The sequence below is a fragment of the Uloborus diversus genome, chromosome 1, assembly GCF_026930045.1.
Source record: "Uloborus diversus isolate 005 chromosome 1, Udiv.v.3.1, whole genome shotgun sequence".
NCBI classification, from domain to species: Eukaryota; Metazoa; Arthropoda; class Arachnida; order Araneae; family Uloboridae; genus Uloborus; species Uloborus diversus.
The window spans coordinates 220,419,043-220,446,974 of record NC_072731.1 but is presented as its reverse complement, the minus strand read 5'-3'; the positions used below and the strand labels follow the sequence as shown (position 1 = coordinate 220,446,974).

The 27,932-nt window shown below is 32.8% G+C and overlaps 1 protein-coding gene across 1 annotated transcript; it reads left to right on the top strand.

Annotated features, from left to right (window-relative positions):
* Positions 1-121: 121 nt before the first annotated feature.
* LOC129234170 (neuropeptides capa receptor-like) lies at positions 122-27,932 on the top strand. The gene is made up of 5 exons (XM_054868084.1): positions 122-213; positions 20,366-20,656; positions 23,334-23,609; positions 24,972-25,103; positions 27,121-27,932. Exons 1-5 carry the CDS (start codon positions 165-167, stop codon positions 27,741-27,743), a joined length of 1,371 nt encoding a protein of 456 aa, XP_054724059.1. The 5' UTR covers positions 122-164; the 3' UTR covers positions 27,744-27,932.

Below are 27,932 nucleotides of genomic sequence, written 5' to 3'. Positions count from 1 at the left end.
ATACACATCATATTTTTATTTCTAGAGCTCTTGAGAAATCTATGTCGAATCGCTTTATCTGTAATCCTTACTTGCTCAGATGGAACAATCCTCTTATCACGAGTTTCTCCGAAGATGAATCAGAATTAAAGACATTTTTCAAATTCTTTTTATCATAATTTTTTATGTATGATGGATCTAAATGCCAGTTGACGAGTTGTTCTGAGGCTTGTAGTAAGTACATTTTAGTTAAACGTAATTAACCTTTACTTTCTAGAAAAACTGGATGTTGGGTTTAGGTATAAGAAATAACCTTTGCATCTCGCCGAGCAATTATCCATTTATCTGTGCAATAGAGCCCCAATAATCCGATGCCGCTTGTTATTGCATTACAGTAGCAAATATAAATATTTTCCTACATTACAATGCCAAGTATGCATATATTCCTGCATTACAACACCAATAATACATTTTTTCTTCAATTACAAGTTCTAGGAAAGTAAACTATTCCTGTACGCAGAAATATGTCCACTACCCATGTTCGGAGAATTTGGATCCTGGAAACTAATAGTGCGATTGAATTCGTTTATGGGAACAGTATTTATCAAATTAAATAACTTCTTTCCTGGAAAATTTGAAATTCCACTGCAAATCTTGTTTAGTAAAGTGTTAAAATGTATATGCAACGTACTTGAAGCTAGGCAGGTAACTGCAGCTACTATCAATTTTTCATTTTTCACTTTTTTGCAATTTTTTCTTCTATAGTAAGTTAACTTTATTGCACAAACTTGTTTTTTTGGTTTCTACTGAAAAAAGAACGTGAAATAAAACGTCTTCAACATTTTCCTATTGTTAGTATTGAATCCAAAAACGCGTTTCTTTAAATATTTTGAAAACTCATTGCGGCAAATGCTGCTATTTACCTGCCCAAGTGAAAAAATCAAAAAAATTGCTCAAGCTACTTTTTTAGCCTATTTTTCCAGAAAAAAGTCAGAGAAAGTAGAAAAAAGCATAAAAGAGCATGAAAGAAGACTTAATGCATGTTAAAAATATCGCGAAAAAAAAGTCATAAATAAATAAAATATTAAATAAATATCGAAAAATTAAAAATTGGAAAGTAGGTTATTGAGATAAGAAAAAATATCAGTCGGTCTGTCTATCCCACACACACCCTTATGATTTTTAAATGAATAGTCCGATTCGAATCAACTTGTTTTTGTTTGAAATATCTCTGCGAGGACACCTCATTGCCATATTTCATTTTTTGATTTGAACAAGTTTTCGTTCAATTTTGAACAGATCAATAAAGTTTAAAATTAATGCCGTCGGAGGAATTTAAGTCAAATATAAATTCTGTACTTTGAGGCGAGTTTACTTCAATCAAACTTGGTAGGAAAACGTTTTTGAAGAAAAGCATGTATAGAACATATAATTTTGACTCGGGCAACTTTCCGTTCAATTTTTAACCGTTTAAAAACATTCATTTATCAGGAAATGAGTCCAACTCTTACTTCTCAAATATTGGCATTGTTTTGCGGACTTTAAGGGAAAATAACTGATTCCGGCTCTGAGTCTTGGAATTAAAAACCTTCGACTTCCGAATCTGACTTTTTTTCCCAAAATGAGACTGACTCCGACACCGACTCAGCAGCCATGGTTTTTACTTTGAAATAATTGTTATTAATATGATCTGCTTTTATTTTCACTTTAATGTTTAAACTAATGTATTCGTGTTTGACGGAGAAATTCGGAGTTCTTTATAGAATTCGATAAGTTAAAAGAAATAATGGCAGATCAATTAAAAAGAAAACTACCACCATCTTGAGAATTTTGTTGATAATTTGCAGAGCATGACAGAATTAAATCATAATTCCGAAATTAGAAACATACGAAACAGAAAATTTTAAAATTAAACGATTCGGCAATTTGAAAAAAATAACTCAGCTACAAATGCAAAAAAAAAAAAAAAAGAAAGTGCTAGCCAAACAAGGTAAAGAAGTATCATTTTCTTCGTTTGATAACAATTCGTAATATCATATAATTAAATTGTCTAGCATTAATTGTTATTCTTGTCAGTGTTATGGTCACAATGAAAATGTAGTTCCATCAAGAATTGATAAATATCGAACTCAACTTCGTGGCAATGGCTGCTTAGAACTACGAACAACGTAATTTGCATTGATTTCTGACGTTTAGTAATCCTTCTTGAATTCTCATTTCTTTCTACACTGTTAAAAATTTTCCGGAAAATTTACGGTAATTGTTACTGGCATCCATGTTGCCAGTAACAATTACCGTAAAAATCAAATGTTACTGTAAAATTTTACGGTTTCCTCGGTAGGCCACAGCAACCAGTTGGCGCTAGGATCGCTTATTTCTCCGGTATAAATTACCGTAAAAATCAGCGATGCGTCGGCGATGCAATTTTACAGTAACAATTACCAGAAAATCTTCCTGAATTTTTAACAGTGTACGTTGTTCTCAGAGTGTTTAACGAAGCAGAAAAATGTACTGCAATTTCAGGTTCCTACTATAATTAATGACCTGAAAAGTTCTTTTGATTAATGTGCCATTATTTGTATAAAAAAGATTTTTATTTTGATTTTCCCACAGAGGCTCAAAGCAAACAGCTCAGTGCCTACACTCTTAAGAAGACATGTTTAGAGGCATCAATGCAGCAGTAAAATTCTCGCTTCCTACTCATAAGGACTTCCTGCTTGAAACGTGAAGCTTAATAGAATGCCCTCGGTGGAAGTTAGAAACAGACGTAATTCTATTCGCATCATTAATGTAGCCGACTGCATTTCGAAACTTTCAGAGGGCGAATTAAATGCTTCGAATACATTTGTCGGATTACTTTCGGGGAAATAAACAGGGTATTGCAAGTAGTCGTAAACCTTTCGTTATAAAAGAAAACCATGAAATCGAGAAGGGTCCAGTTTATTACGTAGCTACTAGAAATAATCATGTTACTCTGAAAATCTACTGGAAATGAACTGTACCTGAACGAAGTTTTTACAGTTATTTTATTTCAGATAACAGTATTTTATTTCATTTTCCTCTGATTTAACTATATTTATTAAAGTATAATTATTTTATTAAGGCCTCATAAATGTCCCTATAAATTGACACATTTGGAAACACACACACACACATCGTAATGAAAATCTTTTGCCCAGTAGTAAAAGAAAATCTTGCGAGTGTAACATTATAAGCTTAAAAACCGGAAAATAGGTTTCAAAGTGAATAAAACAGTTACGTACTTTCTCAATTTTTGCAATGACAAACCCATTTAATGACAATCACGATAGGCATTTGCGATTGGCAATTTTCCTGATTTTATACTAGTTCTAATTTTTGTAAGGCGTGGTCAAGTTTTATAATGGCTTGATTTGTTCTCCAGATTTTTTTTCATTTTTTTTTTTTTTTTTTTGCACATCAGCGAGATCAAATGACTTTGCTTAAAACTTTAATGGTGCGTGTATTTTATACAAAATATAATTAAAGTACAGTACTTTCAAGCAGTAAAATACCGTGAATGTTGCCTGCTATGCCGAATCAATTGCTTAACACATCGAGCTTTTTGTGGAAACTAGAAAACACTTCTAATTTGAATTAGTTCCTTGTACTGTTCCATTTCAAAAAAATATATTAATTTTTTGAATCATTTTGAACATAAAAGGGGTTTTTGTCTTTAAAAAACTAAAAAACAAAACCTGCATCAGTTTAAAGATAGAATCCTTAATGTCACTAAAAGCATTTTCAAATCGAAGTGAGGAACATATTATGGTGGTTTTGTATTCATATTTGTAGCAAGGTAGCATAACTAATTACACTGGTGTGCAAAAATTAAGGACGAGACGGTTTTTTCAATATAACTTTGTACAAAAGCTTTCCAAATCAACACATTTAATACCGTAAGATCCCCAATACGTATGGACATGCGTAATGTAAGCAACACTTACTAAAAGAGAAATCAGAGGGATAAAAAGAACCTTTATTGAAAAAGTAGCATGGAGCGCAATGCGACTGAAGGCCGAAACATCCCTGTGATGTGTGTCCAGCAAGAAACATCCGGTCTTTAGTAGGGGATATGATCTCCCCCGACTGCTAGGCAGGTTTCACAGCGTCTGCCCATGCTGAGAATGAGGGTGTCAATGAGTTGTTGAGGCATTGCTGCCCATTCCTCTTGCAGCGCCAATCGAAGCTCCCGAATCGTTACTGGTGGTAAGCTACGAGCTGCCAAGCGTCTGCCTAGAAAATCCCATACATGCTCGATGGGACTGAGATCCGGAGATCATGCCGGCCAGTCCATACGTTCAATATCCTCACTCTGTAAGAGCTGTTCGGCTGCTACTGTGCGATGACATGGTGCATTGTCGTCCATGAAAAGGAACTGCGGACCCATAGCGTCTCTAAAAAGACGCACATATGGAAGAAGAATCTCGTTACAATAACGGGTCCCGTTGACTGAACCTGCGTCGAAGATGGAAAGGTCTGTACGACTACCAAGCATGATGCCTCCCCAAACGAGAACACCGCGAACTCCATACCTGTCCCTTTCAATGATGTTCGAGGGATGATTGCGGCTTCCCTGCTCTCTCCAGATGAGTATGCGATGAGAATCGCTACTCAGACTGAATCTGCTCTCATCTGTAAGGAGTACTCGTCCCCATTCATTGTCTCTCCAATTCCGGTGTTCCCGGCACCACAGAGAACGCCTTCTCCGATGGGCAGGCGTTAGAGTGCACACCGTATAGGGCGTCGTCTAAACAGATCACCACCGTGCAGTCTTCTGGCCACGGTAAAACGCGATATCGGTCGTCCAGTTGCCTGTGTCGTGTGTCTAGCGATTTCTCCCGCTGTCTGCCGCCTGTTTCTTCTGGCCTGTAAGACAATATACCGGTCATCTGCGGGTGTGTTTCCTCTTGGACGACCACTACTGAACCCCCGGTTAGCTGTTCCTGTAGTTTGAAATTGTCTACTAAGTCGTGAAACGATGCTGTGAGCACAATTCCGAATTCTGCAGCTACACTTGTTACGCTGCGGCCTTCCTCCAACTTCCCAATGATTCGACCTCGGGTAAAAGCATCCAGATGTCCTCTAACAGATTGATTATTCGCCATTTCTCGCTGAGGCAGCAACTCGGTGTGATTTTAACTTCTATACGGCGTGCAATCTCTTTGCCAGAAATACTGATCTTACACCGACAACATGCTTTATTCTACTCAGACACTTCCCCATTACGTCTGCCTGCATATCTGCGCATGTGCTACCGTACATCACCTTACTTAATCTCCTGATTGGTCTTTCTGTCCGCTCTGCCTCTTCGTTCAGCTGATATGCTAATTTTTCGACTTCGTCCTTAATGTTTGCACACCAGTGTAGTTCATTTAATTTTTATTACACTCTCAGAACCTCATGCTGCATGATTATGCCGCATGTTAGAGATCATACGAGCGCCTAGTTGGATCAGGCGCTTTTAGCTATATATTAACTTTTTAAATGCAGTTTTGGATCGTGAGAGTCAAGGTGCCTCCATTTGGTGGTAAACTGGGAGTCGAAATTATTTAGTGGCGCAGAGATTACATTAAAGTTGGTACATGAAGAATGGATGCTAAAATTGGAAGATAACAATAGGTTTGGGAGAAGACTGTTGTCCTTAAGCAGCCGTTTTGGAGGAAAACTCTCAGGACTCGGTACGGTAAATGTTGAGCTAAAGGAACACTCGAGAGGAAGTTTTCTTTTTTAATTGCAGTCGGACCCCGGTTTAATGAACCTCTATTAAACGAATTTTTCTTTTCCACCGACTAAAATGAAGGCAAAAACCCGTATTTACCGAATAATGAACCCCGAATTAACCAATTATTTAAACAGCCGAAAAAAAAAAATTGTTAATTTGAGTTAGGAAATATTGGATTGTTTTCCAAATGTTATATCCATATTCTCCGAAATAGAAAAAGACTTTTCTCAGTGTCAGCAATTTTGACGGGCGAGGAGGCAACCAACGAATATTGATTTTGATGCAGAAAGCGATAGCGGGTCATTCCGTGTCAGATCATCACACGGTTTAGGACGGACCGTCACAGAACTGGATGAAACTTGGTACATGAAGAGATTTAGCCCAGTTATGAATGAAAATGCTAAAAAAAAAAATTTCTTTCACCTCATTCAAAAGTTATTAAATATTAATTATTCAAATTTTCATCAAAAAATGCTACACTTTGAGACGGTTAAATCTCATTTTCTCAGAAACTATAACAGATACAAGCTTGAAATTGGTCCTGTTTTGAAGCTCTTTTAATGTGCTTTAATTTGATGTGCAACTTAATAAAATCAAAAAATAATAATTTTAAAATTTAATTAAATTAAATTTTAAAATTTTAATTTCTTAAAAATGGACAATTTTAAAATTCTGAAAAAATTCACAAAATTACTTTGTATTATCCTCTAGCATATTACCAAGTTTCATAATGGGATCAGATGATACAGGGAGGACAAGTTTTACATATATCAAAGTTTCTGCATTTTGGACAAAATACCTTTCTGATGGATTACTCAAATATTATTCTAAGTTATTAAATTAGCACAGGAAACTATAAATGAACTGCTAATAGTAATTTAAAACCTTCTAATGTCTTACACCTACTTTAAAATTGAATGAAATTAAAATAATAATCTAAAAAAATAAATAAAACTCACACTAACTCTTAAAAAAAAAAAAAAAAAAAAAAAGAGAACGTCAGCATTGTCCTTCATTTGTCGGAGTTTTTTACTCTCTAAGCTGCAAAATATTTGCAATATTGTTCTTTTCTTCAGCTGGTAGAGTATATGTCCTCCCTGTTGGCGTGATGGGATTTACTTTACAAATAATGTCCGAACAAGGTATCCATAGAATGTCTGGCACTGTTGGATATGAAAATGAAGGAGAAGGTCCTGGTGGGTGGAGGAAAGTGACTTTCACTTCATTATCTTCATTTTTGGACAAAACATAACTTAGCCACCATTTTTTATCATATATGGAAATGACATATCCATTGAGATCTTTCATCATTAAAGGAACACTTTCTCCAGTTGAGATGACAGAATATTCAGTGGATGATGGAGAAAAAGAAAATGCCTTGCCGCTCACCTTTGTTCCACAGCTTGAGGGAATAAAGGCATGCAGCTTTTGGGTACCTGGTATTTGCACTGCTTGCTGGAAACGATGAGAGAGCTGTTCTGCGTTTTGAATATATTCATTTTGGCTGGCGTAACTGAAGTACATGGTCTCTGAAAGGTCAGATTTTGCCTATTGGTACAGTTGCATAGGTGTCGTAATTTGGTTTTCATACGGCCTTTGAAGACTTGCTCTTGCTGCTTCTCTTTTGAGTGTACCACCCACGCCATCACATGGGCCTTTACCGTGAACAGTGGCAGAAAAATGCCACTCAGCCTCAATACCAAAATCTCTTTCATGGCAGCATAGATTTAAAAAATTCTTTTTATTTTTGTATGGTGCAGCTGATCCATCGGAGAAATAAAAAATTTTGTCCAACCTTTTCTCCAATTTAGATTTTAAAAAAAATATTAGATTTTGTTGAAATAGGTGAACAGCTACTGTGTTGTGCTCAAGACATTCTGAGATTATAATAAAGCTAAGGTGATGAATTTTGTTTTCATTTTTGAAGTATATAAGAAAAGGGTGAATTGTGGCTTGATTTCTGTTCCAGTGAAATGATTGTGCTTCATTTTGCAAAACAAAGCTATAGTTTTCGGAAAAGTCGCAAACTACTGCCACCTCAAACTGAGACAAATTTTCTTTTGTATGGGTCATAAAAGAACTCTGCTGTTTAGCTATAAAGTCGTGACGAAGAAGAACTTTCAAATCATTACAAAAAATTTCAATGAACTCATTGGTGGGTTTTTGTAAAGTTTCCAGATTGCATCTGTCTACATAAATCCATTGGCGGAATGTTATCGTTTCAATCATATTTTCTTCTGTACCATCTTCCAATATTTTCTGTATCTCATCAATGCCAGGACAATTTGCACAATTCAAAAAATAACAGTCAATGGAAGCTGGGTTGCACACCCTTTTTACAAGACAATCTGTATATTTTTTTATCTTTCCATTTGTGATCCAGCTCATTTTGGAATTTTCAATTTTTAATTTAACATTTTGATGAATGGTACACACACAAACTGCATGTGTACCACTTTGTCCTGCTAAAATACAATTCTTGGGTCTTAATTCGGCAAATTTGGAAAATCCAACTTTGACATCGTGATACATTTCTTGAAAAAGTTTGTATGCTTCTTTTAGATTACAAAGCATTAATCTTTTAGACATTTTAACTTTATTGCCTTCACTGTCCTTCACTGAAATGCAATCTTTCATTCCTGGCATTGGCCTACTTATATCTTCACTTTCATAAAATTGTTTTATAATCTCAGCAGTTTCTATGGGCAAATTTTTCCCTGGATGTTGATTGGAAGTGGACAAAACCTCTTTTTGTTTTAAAAGCTTTTTAGCTTGGCGTGCATGGTAGTTCGATGTTTTGAATTTTTCAGAAATTTTTCTAATGCTCCAGTTATCTGGCAATAGAGTCAATATCATTGTCTTTTTTGCTCGACTGCTACAATTTTGATAAACTTGTATCAAATGATCAACCATTTCCTTATTTGGACTCTCTTTCTCACTATCGGAATCAGCATTTGGAAGAAGTTTTCTTTTCACTGCAGAGCTAATTTTTTTTGCTTTCATATGAGAACATTTCTTATATCTTCTTTTTTTCTTGTTGACCGGGGATTCACCTAACTGAACAATAGAGTCATTTAATGATCTGAATGAGTCTTTAAGTAATGATCTGTCCGAGTAATTGTCACTCTCACTTTCCCTATCTAAGTTCTCACCTGGTGATTGATGACTAGTGGAGGCACAATTATCTACAGTTGACTCAGCGGTTTTCTTCAACCGCAAAAGCTCCTTTCTGCATCTGTCACATATTTTAGACTTTTCAGGCATTTCTGGTACAAATGAATACATCCATGGCATTGCAGATCTCAATCCTTTTCTTATGTGTGAGTGAGAATACTTTTTGAACGGATTGCAACAATTTAAATGATTCATGATAAAATTAAATACTTAGCAAATAATATAAATACGCTGAGTGTCAAAATTAGTTTAAAAATAGACTGTTTCAGTTCTGATATAAACCAACTGAAATAAAATAACTGAAAGTTAAAGAAATGAATTTTGCACAGCAGAAGACAAGGCTTGAATGCTGACTGAAGATAGTTTCAACAGGAATTGTGTATTACAGAACAAGAAAGTATTATAAACACCAGAAAGAATCCCTCTATCCCCCCCCTTTTTTTTGTGGAAGGATCTTTTTGCAATCCCAAATATACCCTCCCCCTCTCCTCTCCTAAAAATTTTCAGATCATCTTCATCCCTTCACCCCCCCCCAAATAAATAAATAAAAATGAACATTTTATGCTCTATTTGGCAAGCATTTCTAGAGGTTTAGTTTCCCTCTTCATGTGCTGGTTTTCTTTTCTAAAAAAAGACAAGAAGAAGAAAAGAAAACACTATGACTTAAACAAAAACAAAAAAAAAAAAGGATCTTGCAAAAAAAAAAAAAAAAATAGTTTCAGTTTTATTCCTTCCAAAAGTCTAGACGCCTTTTGATGCAAGGGCACTTTTCTTTTTGTTCAGTTCATATGTGTTACAAAAGAAGTTCATGTGAGTGTACTGCTTTTGATTATTTTTGGAAGGGGTTTTGGTAACTTAAGGTGCAAAATCCTTTCTTTCAAAAAAATATTGTCGCCCCATGCCATAAAATTATGACAGGCTTTTATTAATTCATTTCTCCCTTTTCTTTAATATTAATAGTAACTATTATTTACTTATTTATTTTGTGTACTCTAAAATTAATATTGCTACAAACAATTATTTTGGAAAATTTTACAAAAACAAAATTTGATTATAACCTCCCCCCCTTTTTTTTTGGAATTAGTAAGTTATCTTTTGAAACTAAGGGGGGGGGGGGGTGCTTTTGAGATTTTATGGTACTGCTGACTGAACTCCACAAGCTAAAACATGAAACATGTTGAAAAATTGGTCAATCCCAAACCAGTGACAGGTGGAGAAAAAAGCAGTGAGGCAGAACGAACCATTGGATCTCATTCTCAATAGCCACCCCCAGTCTGTTTCATTTTGTTAGCAAAGAGGGTGAAAAGGGTAGCTTACTGTTTCAGATCTGAATTTGTAGTGGATTATTTTAAGATCACATCCCCAGAGAAAATATTTTCTTTTTTTTCCCTTTCTTCCTTTCCTTTTTTAAAATTTTATTTCTTTTTAATTTATTTTTCTCAATAAAATGAGATTTAGATGATTAATATTTTTATTAATGAGTTATTTTTCGGGAACAAATCATACTAAGAAAAACTTCATTTCTAGTAGACAGTTCTGCATAAAAAAGTGAACATGTATGAAGCATATTTATTTACTTATTAATTTTTTTGCACATAAAATAATAACTATTCAGCACAATAACCCATATTTTGGCAGATATGTGAAACTTGTCCTCCCTGTATTAACTGATCCCATTAAGATCCCAATATGAAACTTGGTGAGATGTGAGAGGATAACACAAAGTAATTTTGTGATTTTTTTCAAAATTTTAAAATTGTCCGTTTTTGAGAAATTTAAGTTTTAAAATTTATTTAAATTTAATTTTAAATTAAAAAATTTTGAATTTTGTTCAGTTGCATATCAAATTGAAGCAGATTAAAAGAGCTTTAAAACAAGACCATTATCAGGCTTGTATCTTTTATAGTTTCTGAGAAAACAAGGATTAACAGTCTCAAAGTGTAGCAATTTTTAACAAAAATTTGAATAATCAATAATTAATAACTGCTAAATGAGGAGAAAGAATTTTTTTTTTTTAGCGTTTTCATTCATAACTAGGTTAAATCTCTTGATGTACCGAGTTTCATCCAGATCTGTGACGGTGCGTCCTAAAATTGCTCCAAATTGTGTTGATTTGACGTGGAATGACTCTAGCGAAACTCTCATTAAAACTTATTTTTTCAAATGCTTTACATGGCCTGGAATCTAAAAACATGTCTTTTGCAGCAGGCTGCAAATCATAGAGTATTTTCTTTTCTCCATAAAATAGAAAGAGAACTATTTTGAGTCAAGTATCAAGGATATTGTCAAACATCTATTACTCAGTAGTTTAAAATTTCAAATTATCTAGTGTGTGATAATAAGTTTGTGAAATGCTGAATAAAAAGTGTACAATTTCTAATTATGGATATTTAAGCGGAGTTGCTTTTTGGGTGTTTCAGATAAGGTAAGTGCCGTTTTTATATTTTTTTTCACACACTGATATTACGAATAACTCCGATTTAACGCATAAATGATTCGGTCGCGATGAATTCGTTAAATCGGGGTCTGACTGTATTTCTAAAAATAAACTAGATTTTGTGTTTTTTCAACAAGAGAATAGTATGTCGAAACATCAACACTGCCTTTAGAACACTCAGTTGTGTGATTCAGCAGAGAAGAGATTCTGTTATGTTTTTCGTTTCATTCGATTATTTTTCGAACTTTTCCGTAAAGGCCAGCTAAATAGTAAATGTAAGAAAATTAATGCGTCGACTGGTCTTACGTGACAAATGAATTGATTCGAATGACGAAATCTAACTTTTCCTTTTAATCGAAGTCCGGAAGCGCGCCGTTCGAAAACCAATATCACTAAGCTACAAACTTTTCAATTGTCTAGCGACGGAGAATGACGTATCGAGCAACGCCGGTTGATTCGACTTTACCGATGATTAACTGCTTACACTGGCTTTCCAAATCACGTTTATGTAAGAAAGTTACGTTTTTTTTTATTTATTTATTATTATTTTTTTTTTATAAATGTGTAATTCTACCAACGTCTAACGATGAAGCGTGACGCAATGAGCAGCACCGGCTAATTCGACTTTACTAATGATTAACTGCTCGCACCCGCTTACCAAATTATGTTCCAGATCGACATACAGTCACTTTTTTTTTCTTTTAATGTGTAATTCTACAAACCACAAAAGTTGAACAAAATGAAAGTTGCGAAATGATTTTCTAAAAAGAGAAAAACATCCGAAAAAAGGGGAAAATATTACTCCTGTTCCACATTACGATCCTAACAATTAAATCTTGCAGTCTAAGCCAAAATTAAAGTATAAATATTTTCCTAACATTTAAGCTTTAAATTCTGCTCTTAAAGGAATCCGAGTGCTGCTCTTTTATATGCATTCAGTTTTTTTCCACAATAAATAAATAAACAAATAAATAAATAAATAAAATAAAATATAGAAATAACTAAATATTTTAAATGACAAATAATTGCATACAAAATGTAAACCTGCGTAGTAATATAAAATGGCTGTCGTAATAATAATAATTTTTGTAATAAAGGATGTTTAATTTTGGTAAACTGTTTAAAACTCACCTATTCTATATTTTAGTGCCCAAAATAAATTTCATGATAAAGAAATAACATAGTGAAAAATGAGTGAATTCAATAAATCTTGAAAGTATTGTTTACATGTTTATATTGGAGTTCTATACAAGCAAATGATCGAAACGATATTGTTTACCCTTGCAAAATGTAAACAGAAGTGCGTTGAAGTATGAAAATACACCGGAGCTTTTTTTTGAAACTTCAGCATTTTAAAAAGCTTTAGTTTGAACTTCGTTACATTTTTTATGCTACATAAAAGTGACAAATTTCTAATTAAAATTTTCATTCTTATCGAAAAATAACAACAAAACTTTCATCTCTCCTTTGAAGGAACAAGGAAAAAAATCACTTTTATCAAATATTTATTAACGATGAACAGTAGGAAGAAGTTACAAATTTCGAAACATGTTTTTCAAAAACATGTATTTCCTCTTTTGACATGAGGATCCTTGGGGATATAAAATGCTGAAATGTAACCTAAAAGCCAATTTGAATTCATGTCAATAAGAAAAAAAAGTCAAAATTTAAAGTTTAAACACAACAAAATGAAGTTCACGAAAGCTAATTTAACTGCATGAACATGATGTGGGAGTAATTCAATTGAAAGCAAGTACCATTTTTTAAAACTACTATGTAAGTTAAATAGCATTATATTAATTTTCTTTTGCTATGAATAATTTCAGAGATTTCGTCATTTCTGTAAAGATTTATATTTTCTCGCTCAGTTATCAATCAATTAGTGTTGGAAAATTGCATATTTTCTCACAGTAGCAGCTGGTAAAAGTTCACTCTGCTTTTAACCTAACTTACTTGCTTTTTGAAAATTAGATTTCATTTTATATCAGTAGATATTAGAAGTTTTCCTTTCTTTTCAGTAACTTTTTTGGGGGGAAAATCACAATTATTTTCTGTTTCAGCAATTTGACCGCATTAAATGTAGGTCTAAAATTTTAATCGAAACAAAACGTTAACTCTTGCGAAAGATGATTTCGGATAAATGCGTCCACAGGTTAAAGCATACACTGATAATTATGTCAATGCTGACCAGAAGGGACTTCTGACATAATTTAAATATGCTGGGAAAATGTCTATTGAAAATTTCTATAAGTAGAGATCAACACTGACTCACATAGATAAAATACAATCAGTAAATAACTCACATGCCTTTAAAGAGCTGTAATGTAAAGATTGAGAAGGTTCGAGTTTTATTTATTTTGTTCTCATATCAAACAACTAAAGTTAGCAAGGGTAAGTTGGATATTTTAGTAGTAGTTACTATTAACATACATGGCGTGTTTCGTTTAAAGACTGTAAACAGAATTTATTTGTAAGAGTGGTCGCACTTTCCCCTTCCAAATTCCAGTTGTGCATTTATTTCGGGATATTGTGAGAACCTATTTTAGAAAGAATGAACCAAGAGAAATCGTATTTGAAGGATAACCTCCCCCCTCCAGAGGTCTCGGTTTTAACATTGTTGCCAATCCTAATACAGTAGTTAATACATGTGTAATGCCTGTTGTGACCAAAAACCACCTCCAGAAGAAATTTCTGGTTGCACCGCGTCAGTGCGGAACGTGCACGTTTAAGTAGTTACGTACGTTCAAAAGACATCTGTATTTTTCTGTATCATTTATAGTGGTAAGTGTAAGAGTTTATGAAATATATATTTTGAAAACTGGGATATTATTTTATGATAATCCTTTAAATTAAAGCTATCGTTTACGATATTTTTTTTGTAAGTTCCTCTGGTTAAATGTCCTTTAAAATCATTTATGATTTTAATATCCTCATCAAATTGTAAAAATGATGAAGAATAAAAATATGCAAGATTTTGTCAATTTTACCTAATGTTTTAAAATAATAATAATAATAAATAGTTTAAATAAGGAAAAAGCCGAGCTTACTGAAGACAAAAAACACTCAAAGTTAAATTAAGTAACTGGAAAAATATTTAAAAAAAAATAAAGTTGAAAGTAGGCTTATAGGACCACAAATTTTATTAATAAGATAGTTTAAATAAAGTTTACGAGGAAGATAAAAAGAATAATTAGGAGATTCAACACTAAAGTAAAACTGCCACAGTAACTGGATGAAATTATGCATATTTAAAAGGTTTTCATTCCCGTGGAAGAAAATAGCTGACATTTATTTGGTGAACAACTAATTGCAAGTATAATTTTAAAATGTTTTAAAATGTTATTCTTCTTATTTAGAATTACAATGACTATATATTTTTTGCCACGATAAAGTGTGAAACATTTTTGCCGTAAAAAATGATTAGATTTCGGGCCATTTTTTATGCTTTTAAAACATTTTTAGTCTCTTTAATCTCCACGGAGTTTATTATTTTGCTAAAAAAAAAGCAATTTTTTTTTTCATTTTATCATTTTGCTTCAGGAATTCTTGTTGTTACAAATTTTTATGCATCATTTGCCTATGTTTGCGTTATTTACATATTAAAACGGCTGAATGTTTTATTTTTTCTTTTTAAAAATATCTTGACATTGTTTGTAGTTTACTGAATTATTTATTATAGGAGTCAGTTCGAGATATAGTTTTTGCAACAAGTAACATCTGTCACTATTTTTTTATAGTAAGCGTAGTACTTTACTTTGAATCTAAAAATTAAATGTAAAACAAGGGGTGAGAAACTGGCGAAGTAATCAAGACCTGAAGGAGGAAAAACTAACGTAAAAAAAATATCTCGCACACGAAGAGAGTTGTTTCGTAACGGACGAATATCTTGCTAAAAACTGAAAGCAGAGATATTTCAGTTTTAAACTGTATATATACTTACGCATTAATAAACTTGCTGAAATATTTGATGTTGTTTATTAAAATATCTTGAAATTTGCAGTTTACTTAATTAAGACTATTAAAATAATATGAAAGCCAATTTGAATTTTTTTAAATTTTTACAACGACTAACAGCTGTCATACTTTTTTAAATTAAACATGTTGAGTAACTTTAAAATAAGAAAAACACAACATGTGAACTAATTGAGAATTGAAGAAGAAAAATAAAAATCTGGTACATAAAAAAGTGATCGTTCATCAATGGGCGAACATCTTGTTAAGAACTGAAAGCATCAACATTTTAGCTTCAAACTGTATAAACATGATTGCAGTTTCGTAAATGTATATTAGGGTACCTAAGCTGAAGTTTCGAACACGAGTCCATTAGTTCAATACCCGACGTTTTGTAATCTCTAAAAGGATAGTGGTCCTACAAATATGACGTTAGAAGTAAATCCTATTATCGGATAATATATGATGGAGAAATGCACGTAACTTACAATATTTAAGCCAACAGTTAAAGGTCAAGAGGATTGTTAGAGCACTTAAATAGGACTGGGCGATATCAGAATTTTAATATCGTGATATATCGCTCTCCAAATATCGGTATTTTCGAAATATCGGTACATTTATGTCGTTAAATTCAAAATTTTATGAGAAGAGGAGGGGGGCTGGAAAGCATATACAAAATGCACTATCTATTACATAAGTATCTGCAACAGAGAAAACCCATAAGCCATCTTGGTGAATAGATATTTCAGCAATTTTTTCTAATAATAATAGCTACAGCTAGGATTCTCATATGTGTGCGGGGGGGGGGGGGAATCATGAGGCAGATTATACCACATAAACTTTTGGAGAAACTACTTTAGAAGAATTTGAAGTATTTTTATTAGTGGGTCGCAATTCTTGGGGGGGGGGGAGGGGGGGAAAAATTGAGGGGTGCCATCGCAGTTGGGGGGAAATGGGCACCCCTAGTTACATCAGCTGCATGTTAAGATCTGCAACAGAGAAACGCCTCCGGACATCTTGATAAAGTAAGTATATATTCAATTGATTTATTCGAAAAATAAGAGCTAAAGCAGGCATGCGCATTTGGAGGGGGGAGGGGAAGGGTCATCACGCTGAGTAAACCATTGAAATTATTGGAGAAATTAATTAACATCTATAATAGAGAAAAGCCATCGAACATCTTGGAAGGTAAATATCTCAGCAATTTATACGAATAGTATTAGCAAAAGCAATAGATAAGAGTAATAACAGCCCTTATAGGGGAGGGAAGGGTTAATCTCTTTAGTAGATTTTTTGGGTGGGGGGAGAAATCGAGGAGAGCCACCGCCCTTGGGGAGGGAAATGGGCACCCCTAGCTATATCATATACATTATAATATCTGCAATACAGAAAGGTCATGAAACATCTTGATAAGCAAATATTCCAATAATTTAGTCGAATAATAATAGCTAGAGTATGGTACCCATTCGGTGGGAAGGGTCCCCCCGGGTGAAGGTCTTGAAGTTGACTATACCATTGAAATTATCAGAGAACTTATTTGAAAAGGATTTTAGTTTCTTAAGTAAGGAGTCCTTTTTTTTTTTTGTTGTTGAGGAGGAGGAGATGTTTGGTGAAATTAAAAATGACAGGGGAGCATCGCACTTATTGAGGATTGGCAGCATTTATCATAAACTAAGTTACACCTCGTTCCCATGATTCGCGGAATTGCCCTAAAGTTTTTTTGCTGTTCAAAATTTAACGAAAAGTTGTTCAAATTTTAAAAAAATGAAATGTTGGAATGAGGTGACCTCAACGAGAATTTTCGAACAAACATTTTTTTTTTGTTCGAATCGCGCTATTTACTCAAAAAATCTAAAGACATTAGGGGGCTGGGAGGCAGACAGACCGACAGATAATTTTCCCCATCTAAATACCCTACTTTCCAAATTTTAATTTTTCGATATTTATTTAATTTATTTATTTTTGACTTTTTAAATAATCTATTCGAAGGGAGTTACAGATATTAAGCCTCAATGAAAAAATTACAAAATATCGTAACGATTGGAAAAACCATGTTCGACGTGTGACACGAGGGAGACTTCCAAGAGTGCCTTTTATTACAGACCAAGGGGCAAACGAGACCGTGGTAGGTCCAAGAAACGGTGGGGCGACCAAGAAGCCGGAACAGGCTACATGCCTAATCCTTGACGACGACGACGACGACAATGATGATGATGTCTTTTTTTTTTTTTTTTTGCAATATTTTTAAGATGCATTAAGCCTTCTTTCATGCTTTTTTCATCTTTCTCTGATTTTTAATAGGAAAGTAGGCTAAAAAGGGGAGAGCTGACTTTAATAGTATACATGGCCTTACTTGACGCACCCAACTTACTTAGATTTATTACTATATCAAATCTGTTGTACAAAATGTTACTGTTAAGTTATGTATAAAACGTGAATAAAGGGTTTAACAAACATATTGGCATAATAACTTAAGTTTTCGATTCAAGCCTTGAAACAGTTTGGAAATTCCATTCTCATGTGTAGCTTTTTCGGACAACCCTGAGTGTATGAAACCGGCATTAATCAAAGTACTATCAGAAAAACAGATAACGGTGATCATGTAAATGCTTATTTTGGAGCTCAAACGGAGAAGTAGTATCACAAAAAAAAATCATATTTCAGAAACGTCTTTTAATACATATAAACACCAATTTACATGCATTAAATACAAAGCAAGAACATATATATATTTATATATCTGCAGGATATAAGTTCTTAGAGCATATTTAATGTTTCTCACAAGCAATACTAAATAAAACTTCGAAAGAGCAGAAAATAATTTTCAGTTCTTAAACTACTTCATGAAGCTTAGCCAATGATATTTTTAAAAGAAAATAATGCGTAAAAAATACAAAAACTTTAGGGACATGAAAATGTGATATGGAGTTAGAATTGTCTTTCTGCTTCTAAAAATATAATCAGAAACTGCATCCGACATTCGAAAAAAAAACGGGCATGTTCTAGAAATTAAAAAGAATAAGAATATGAAATTGGAAAAATGTCAGTACTGAACTTTAACATTTTAAAACGCAATTTAAAGCACCTTTTTAAAATGATAAAAAAATCAAGATTTTTCTCTTGCCTGCTTGGCGTTTATTAATCGACCAGCATTTCTTTCGTCTAACTAGGATTATTATGAGTCTAATTTGACGTATTAAAAAATTTCCAGGGAAAAAAATGAGCTATGATGCGGAAATTGAATGTACTAAGGGCCGATAACAAAATAAAATTTCAACGCATAAAAAAAAAACACTTAATCAATGATTGATTATTAATGTTGAAGTATTAATCAAAAAACTCATTTTTTTCATTTTTGTTAAGTTTTATTTTTCTACAATCTTCCTAAAAATGAACTATGGACTACAGAGTGTCCATTATTAAATATTATATCCAAAAATGTATTAGTACTAAGGCTTTCTAAAACAAATTATACCCGAAGGCATGAATTCGCCAGATTAAATCAGTAAAATACTAATTTTTATATCAACGTTTAAAATTTTGGTGTTCACAAGTTTTTTGAATGCAATATTGAACAATTTCGTATTGCAACAGCATTTCCAAAAATTTCTCAATTCGATTAGCATAACAATAATAAGTATAAGTCATGTCCATTGCAACCAAAATATAAGTTTGGTGGACCTTATATCTTAAGCAACGAATTATATCTTTAGCAACTTCCGTGGCCCACAGAGTATTACGAAATGATTTATAACTTCATTACGTGCACGGCAAGAATTACGATTAAGACTGGAATGTAGAGTTTGTGACAATGGGTGGGATTTGTAGTTATACGTTGGATTTGAGACAGGATCTGTGATTTATATTGTTGGTAAGGAAATTTATTTAACAAGGTCTTTTACTTTAAGTAATACCAATTTGTCACGCTTATGTTCAATGAAACTATAATCCTACATAAACTTACATGTGTAGGGTCATTGTAGAAAACTAAGATTACGATTGAATACAGATAAATAAGACGGATGTATTTTTTGTTGAAAATAATGTTATTACTGCTTCTGTATGGCAAATCAAGTTCACTTGAAAATTTATTTACCTAGTATTACTTTATAATGCCCATTAAAAGGAGACTTGTTTTTTAAAAATTTAAACCGTAAATGTAAAGAACTTTTTGGTTTTTGCAAATATTAATGTAAAATAAATTAAGATTGCTAATAATCTTAATAATAGCGACCTGCTAATACGTCCAGTAAAAATAGAATATCTGTTTCCGGTTTCAAGCAAATATTTTGTACTCTAAGCCAGGGCTAAGGCAGAACTACATGCAACATACCAGACAACCCGATTGTCACAATCAGAGACTGCAGTTTTGTTCTTATTAGAACTCATCAGTCTGAATTAGTGAATAACGGAGCTGGAGGTAGATGTCATCTCAATGAAGCTGATCGTACCAATAAACTGGTAGATGAATATAAATTTATCTTACCAGCAAGTGTGCGCAACATGACGCTGAATAGGCTTTTCGCCTTGCACTTAGTCATATATGTTACGGTTGAATGCATCTGCAACTGGAAATATACATTTGGAACACCCCCGAGTTTCTTTTGACGACAGATGTCGTGACGTTTATACATACGTATGAAAGTGAAATTGAAATTTTTTTGTGCAAAACGTCTGCAAAATCTAGTCATGCATTTCCACCTTTGGTTACAAGCCCACGATCCAATTTAAAAAATAAATAAAGAAATGAATTTATTATGAAGTTAAGAACTATAAATTTGCATGCATTTTCATGAGTGAATGCATTCATTTCTTTTTAGTTATTGAAAAATATAGCTGTTTATTTTCATCGTTAAATTCATGCACGATTATTTTTTCTCATTACTTTGTTGGCCAATAATTAAATTCGTAAAAGAAATACAATTGCTTGTTTTACAAAACCCAATTATAGTTTTAAGATACTGTGTTCTAGTCAGTAAAAAGTATTGCATAAAAGTTGTTCTATTGTTATTATTATTATTATTTACTTATTCAATTTTTATTTTGGATTGCTGGCATTACCTTTGCATTCTTCTTAACAGGATTGCCAAACGACTTAAAAGTATACTGGCAGCAGTATCCATGGGGACTTGGCGAACCAGTGTGCAAGATGCGAGCGTTCATTGCAGAAATGACAGGATATGCGTCTGTACTCACCATTGTAGCTTTCACCATAGAGCGTTACATTGCTATATGCCATCCACTTTTCCTCCAAAAAATGCCAACACTACAAAGAGCCATCAAGTTCATAACTTCTGTCTGGATAACCTCCTGCCTGTGTGCCCTGCCTTTTGCTTACTACACTAGAATTAATTACATAGATTACCCAATAGGTAAGTTGCTGGTTGATAATACATAATGGGGTTGTTTCCTTCAGTCAAAAGTAGTACTTTTTGTCACTGAAATTGATAGAATAAGCATTAAAAAAAACATTCACTCAGAAAATACTTTCATTTTCCCAACAGTTGTTTTTCAATTAATTTTTTAAACTGTCTGACTTTTCAAACAAGGCGTGGTCTTGATAACGTCACAAATGATGCTCTTTGGTGCATCTTTCTACCGCGTTTCCACGTTATGATAATCAAGAAGCGAGTTAAAATTTCGCTCTATGCTTGCTATCAACCATATCGTTGCCAATACATGTGAATAAAAATGCGAATTAATTATTTTGCTCTGTAAATGGCAACACTGCATGGCATTTCATCATTTGTGATGTCATAGGCAGAAGCGTAAATAATGAAAGCGCACCGATTTAAGTTATTTTTTTAAATATTAAACTGAAACAAATTATTTAAAAAATGGTCAGATCCTATGTTTTTAAGCTTGCTCTGACAGAAAAAAAATACTTTTAAAATTTCGGAAACGACCACATCGTGACACATTAATGAAAATTATAATTTTTTTTTAACAATGGATTTCCATTCATTCTGAAACCTCTTTTGAAGCATGAATATTCCACGTAACAAATTTAAAAAATCCGGATTTTTTCGATATAATAGCTTCAAAGCATATGTAATGATTAATTAGACCGGCTCTGGCAATAGATTAATTTCTGCAATAGTCTTTTGTTGACTGTAAGTAGAAATACCCTTTTGAAAGATGCAGGGGGAAGATTCAACACTTGTTTCATTCTCATCCATTTTTCATGTACCATTTTCTCGCAACAATCTCATATATCGTTAATATCCTGCTTGATGCCATTTACCATGCGCTTGTCAGGAAAAATGCGCTGATAAATTTTCCACCATACATTCTGTCGCAACAACAATGTAATATATGACGAAACGAGATCGGGTTTAAATTATCAAAGCAATGTTTTGAGTTCAATGCGTGCAAATTTTGAATAATTAAAAAAATATTTTTTACCCCAAATTAAAAAGTTAACGAATCATTTGAAAGAAAAGCAGAAATAAAGAATTAGAAGCTTCAAAACATTGAAAGTAATTTAGTGTTCGAAGTTTTTTAGTTTTTTAATGGTTTAAACAAGCTATTCTATAATACCCGACTATTCCATATTATACGTAAGTTGCAATTTTTTGTTACAGAACTTTTTTGTAACAACAAAATGAGAATATATATGTACATAAATATATATATATATATATATATATATATATATATATATATATATATATATATATATATATATGAAGTTGTTCCAAAACAAAACGATAGTCAATTTTCCAGGTCTCAATAGCTCTTTTTTCCCGTTTCGGTCAATTTAGTTGTAAAAAAAGTTACTTAAATTTAAACAACGGCAACCAGTGCCGACTTGCACCTTAACGGTTAAATCCAACGTGTGAATACTGTTTAATTGGCCGTTTTGGGACACCTTAATACACACACACGCTATATAGATATATATATATATATATATATATATATATATTAAGGTGTACCAAAACAAAAAGATAGTGAATTTTTCAGATCTCAATCGCTTTTTTTCCCCCGTTTAGGTCAAATCAGTTGTAAAAAAAGTTTCATAAAATTTGAACAACGGCAACCAGTCCCGACTTGCACCTTAACGCTTAAACCCAATGTGTCAATTCTGTGTAATTGGCCGAATCGAATTTTTTTTTATCCAAATCAAAAAAATAGTTAGGTGTCCAGCAAGTAGTTAAAAATTTGTAATTTTCTTCACAAAAAAATTTTTTTTATCTATTTTTTCTGAACTGTAAGGTAAATTCTAGGAAGTTATCAAGCTGAAAAATATAAACCGTAAAATCAATAATGATTGGCGTTAAATAGAAATTTTTGCTCTCTTGGAATAATTAAGTCTCCCTTATAGTTCTCTAAATATGGATTTTTTTTAACTTTAAGTTAAATTTTTCATTTTAAGTATATATATTTTTTTTTCATTTCCAAATGTTGATTCAAAAATGTCTTCGCTAATATTTTTTTAACTTGATATTTTATTTAAATGTATATGTAATTTTAAAAGATAAATAAAAAAAAAACATTTTTTGAAGAAAATTATAAATTTAGTCCTTCTGCTGTTCATCTAAATATTTTTTCATTTGGATGAATATTTTTGTAGTACATGTGAGGCTATAGGGACAATGTTTATGATTATGAAATTTCGAACTTCCAAACACATCTTTTTTTTTTTTTGATCAAGCCAATATCAGTCTCTATATCTATTCTACTCATTGCTATTGTAAATAAAAAGAAATGCTATTCTGCGATACGCTCGACTGCAATCAACTGGTTTATCTGCAATTAATCTCAATTTTTAGAAATTATTAGACCGACTAAAATCTCTATTTTCAGAAGTTACTAAAACTTCTGAAAATAGAGATAGACTCAGACTCCTACAGATAGACTCCTACAGACTTTTAAAAAATTCTTTACTATCATTGAATATCCGCATTTAATTGTGTGGTAGAAGGGCAGAAATATTTAAGTTTTATTTTTTTGAAAAAAGAATGTGATTTCCAAATCAGAACCACGTGTGTTAGTGTATGCGCGTGTGTGTGTTCAATAGTTAACATTTCTTGCTTCTTCTTATAGGTTCTGGCAATTACTTAAAAGAGTCCGCATACTGTGGTCTTCCGATGGAAATTCAACACATTACGAGACCCTTACTTCAAGCTGCAACGTTCATATTTTTCTTTTTCCCGCTCACTCTAATTCTCATTCTCTACATAAAAATATCTTTAAAGCTGAGAAGAAATAAATTCGCAATGATGGCAAGTGAGAACTCTAAGTCCGGGACTTCTAACAGAGTTGAGAACGAGGTAGAGCTACGAAAGTCAGAGATCCGGAGATCAGTCAACAAAATGCTAAGTAAGTACAGAAGTATGGATGGCCGAGGCTGGTTGGTTTAGGTTCGAGGTAAAAAAAAAAAATAAATCATAGATAAGGACTATGCAATGCAGTTTGCAGTTAGAAATAGATGCCATGTTTACGCGGCTCAAAAGAAAATGAGTACCGATGTTCTGGATATCATCATAGGATCAAAAACTCGAGATGACGTTGACCGGAGTAGCTCAAGTAAAAAAAAAATTATATATATATATATATATATATATATATATATATATATATATATTTATATACAGGGGGATATCTTACACCAATTACAATTCTAATTTGACTAAATTTAGTGTGTTTGTTGGCACCAATAAATCGAAAATTGCCGAAGTATTTACCGAATAAAATGCATAATTTAACTAGAATAAAGAAAGAAAATATAAAAGTATCTTGGAGTGATGAGGAAATCATTTCAAATGCTTGAACTTTGCACTTTTAAAAGATTAGGAACATATTTATGAATATTTTTGATAAAAATGTCTTGTCAATCATACAACATAAGATTCTATGGGAATCTTTCCCAAGTTTTGCCAAGGTAACATAGAATTCGGTATTTGATATTTTGCAGAGAATTTCGCTAGATATCGCCAAGATGTCGCCAAATATTGGCAAGTAATAGAGGTTACTTTCGTTTTATATTGATATTGGACCTTTGTCACGTCAAAAGAAGTATAATGGTGACATACTATGAGTACCAGTGCTGTGAAGTTTAACTTTTCTGACGTAATAAATGGATAAAATATTTCAATTTTCTAGTATAATGAAAAAACTGTTGAAAGGCTAATTGCATGCGTTTTTTTTTTCATATTAAAGCGATTTAAGATTACGTATTTCACCGAATAATGTAGTTAGTAGCATAAATACGAGGCGCATATGTAGCAACTATATATTCCGCTATTAAAATTTTAAAAGTGAAATACTTATTATCGCGGAAATAAACTTTAACATGCATTCTGTACTTGGTTGAAATATTTATGTGCTACAAGTTAACGTTCGTACTCTTCAAACTTTATAATATTATTTTTCATTGAAATTCATAGTTCTGTATCTTGCCGTGCTAAGCACTAAAGTCGTATTTACATTTTTTAGACAAAATTGCGTTATCGTCTGCAGGTGACTGTGACATACTTTACCCGCATGAAATGTTTTAGCGTTATTCGTGCAAAGAAAATATTTTCTAATAATTTCTAAAAAGTGCCAACTGTTTTAAGTATAATGAGGCCCATAACTTCAAAAACCAATTTCTCACTTTGAGTTCAACTGCGGATACGACTTTTGTGTTCAGCACGGCATAGTTAATGAAGATATCATATAATATAAAACTATATTTTTTAGTTGCAGTCGTCATTGCTTTCTTCATTTGCTGGGCGCCTTTTCATGCTCAACGCTTGTTGGCAGTTTACGTCGCACCCGAAGACTGGACAGTGACATTGAGAAGAGCTAACGAAATATTATATTATGCAGCAGGTTGGTATTTTTCAGATATCGATCCTAATACGATTTAAGTCAAAAAAATCGTTGAAAAATATAAAGAAATATAAAGTATTTAAAACCCATTATATTTTTATATGTTAGCAATAATTGAGGAGCGATCAATTTCATACACCCCCTTCACTTTTTTGACGGCCCTGCACATAAGTGTCTTGGGAAAGTTAAACATAAAAAAAGTGTTCATCTTTTCTTTTTGCCTTTTGTGTATCAGCCAACTTAAATTTCGTTCTAGCAGTATGTAGTTGGTTCTGAATAATGTAGGGGAAGCCTTCGTATACTCCCCCTTTTCCATGGTGTGTAAGCGGCGATGCATACGTATGTCGTGTTTACATGAGCCCCCTCGAGAAGCGGTATGGCGCAACCAGGGTTAAAATTTTAAAAAATGATACCTACATTTCTATAAAAGAGAAGAAAAAATGAAGTTTTGTAACTTGTGATTAGTCGAAGACCAACTTCTTTTTCTGATTGTTAATAATATTACGTTGTTCTGACACCATCCACCTACAAATACAATAATATTTTTTTTTGTTTCTTTTTAAATGCAAGATTATAATATTGAAATTAAAAAAAATACCTTTGGGGAAAGTGGGTCTCGAAAAGCGGGTATAGTATTTAATCATATATTTATTTTTAATTTCTTGACTCGTGTGCGGACTTAGATTTTCTGTTTCAACAAAATAAGTATTCCTTTAAAAAGTTATTTTTTAGGATGGCAATTATTTAGTCTATTAATTTAATCAGTTAGTTCTTTATGTATTATAAACAAATGTGCTGAAATTAAACTGGATAAGTACAACTATTTTATATACTTTTTATAATGGCAGGTAGTTAGTCAACTATTTTAATTATTTATAACTTCATATTTGATTTGCAAATGTACCAAATCACAATTAGCTAAACTTACCTGCTTTGAGCTCCCTGGTAGGGCAAAGCATGTTTTTCAAATGTTTGTAAAGTTTGATAATAAATAAATTTTGGGTTGGAAATAATACAAAAATCACTTTTTATTTTGAAGTTCCAGAACTCTGTCAGGAAATAAAACCAATATACCGATAAAAGTCCAAAAACTACAATTTCCGAGCGTTCTTCGAAAACCTACACGCTTTGGGTCACCCTCCCCTATGAATTTCGTGTTTTTCGAACACTAAAACCTTTTTTTTTTTTGTTGCTTTTTTAGAGGAGGGGAGGAGGTGACATCCCAAATTACCGCCCCGGGTGTCACTCATGCTAGGTACGCCACTGGTATCGTTACTGCAAAAAAGTTTTTTTTTTTTTACATTACCCCTCGAATTAACTATTCTTCGAATATACGAGGAAAGTGCATTGTTTCTCTACAGTTTTTCTTTCTTTTTAACAAAACTTCTTTTGTTTAGGAATTTGTAGCTTTAGATGAATACAAGATTTTCGGCTAAGCCTATTGTATAACATCAATTTCCTTACCGGATGAGAGTTGTTGGCTCTACGAAACATGGTACTGGGCAGTGTTGACTTTGATGTTGGTTGGCTGTGTGCGAACTCATCAGTATCGATATCAATGTATCAATGTAGTAACGACTATAAGCAAGCAGCATGCACAGTTAAACATGCAAAATGTATGAGTGCATGGCGACATTGATCATTATCAATAATAAAAACCACCTACCTATTATGAAAAATACCAATTTCCTTTTTATTCCATTATTAATATAATAATATGGAACTTTAGATTTGTTTTTATTAAGTTAACACGAAAATCAAGTTTCTTTTAGAAATAACTTACTGAAGTCCGTTTACGTTAACATTTACCAGAAGAAGAATTTTAAATATTCAATCTTGAACAATATCTTAATGCAAAAATTAAAAAAAAAACATCATTTTTTCTTGGTTTTTCTCGAAGCAGAAAGAAAAAGACTGAATTATAAAATCCTACTTGTAGAGCATTTAGCTTACTAGTAGAATGTTTTCATGTAAATTTTAGAAAACAAAAGCATTTAAATCAACTTTTCTTTTCCAGGATGCTTTTACTACATAAGTTCCACAATAAATCCTATTCTTTACACTTCAATGTCTTCAAAATATCGCGGAGCTTTTATGTCCACTTTGCGATGCTTTATGGGAAGGAAGACGAGCAACGGCAGCATTACTCTCACAAGTCAACATACTCAGCATCGCCATGACACGTTGCATTTGGACAAGGAGTTGTCAACGCGGGTTTCCAAGCAGTCTTTCGCCGCTGATGCTTCAGTTTTTGCACATTGCCGTCAAGCCAGTCTCATTCAACCTTCATCCCTCTCGCAGACGCAAGACAAACTTTCGCCAGTCGAAGAAAGAGAAGTCAATGGAAAACGCCAAAGTTTAACCGTTGAAACTCATTCAGACGAAAACGAAGAAGAAAGAGAAAACAATAAATACCGTGACACTCCGTATTCAAATTGTATTGGTAAACAGATTATGCTTGTGGAAGAAGCTAAGCAGAATCCTTTTAGAACTTCCGAAGACACAGTGGCACATATTTCAATGAAAGATATGATAGTAAATGTTGATGGTATAAATCGGCAATGTTCCCAAGAAAGGAAGGGATGTACCGCTAATAATAAATCCACATTGTATAATAAAAGTAGCGAAACATTTGTATAATATCTGCATAAAAGAAAAACACATATAGTACATGAGTATAAATGAGTGTGTCCAGCCTTCTTGTTACGAAAATATTGTTATAAAAAATGTTTATCGAGCTTTTCTTCACTCATTTTAGAAAGATCCCCTTAAAGCCACATGTAAACTCGAGCTTGTTTGTACAATATATTTATTATGTCTTACTCTGTG

Coding starts and splice junctions, on each gene's coding strand:
- LOC129234170 (XM_054868084.1), top strand. CDS start 165: ATGTATGATGGATCTAAATGCCAGTTGACGAGTTGTTCTGAGGCTTGT. Junction 20,657..23,333: donor TTACATAGATTACCCAATAG/GTAAGTTGCTGG, acceptor TTCTTCTTATAG/GTTCTGGCAATTACTTAAAA. Junction 25,104..27,120: donor AATATTATATTATGCAGCAG/GTTGGTATTTTT, acceptor TTTCTTTTCCAG/GATGCTTTTACTACATAAGT.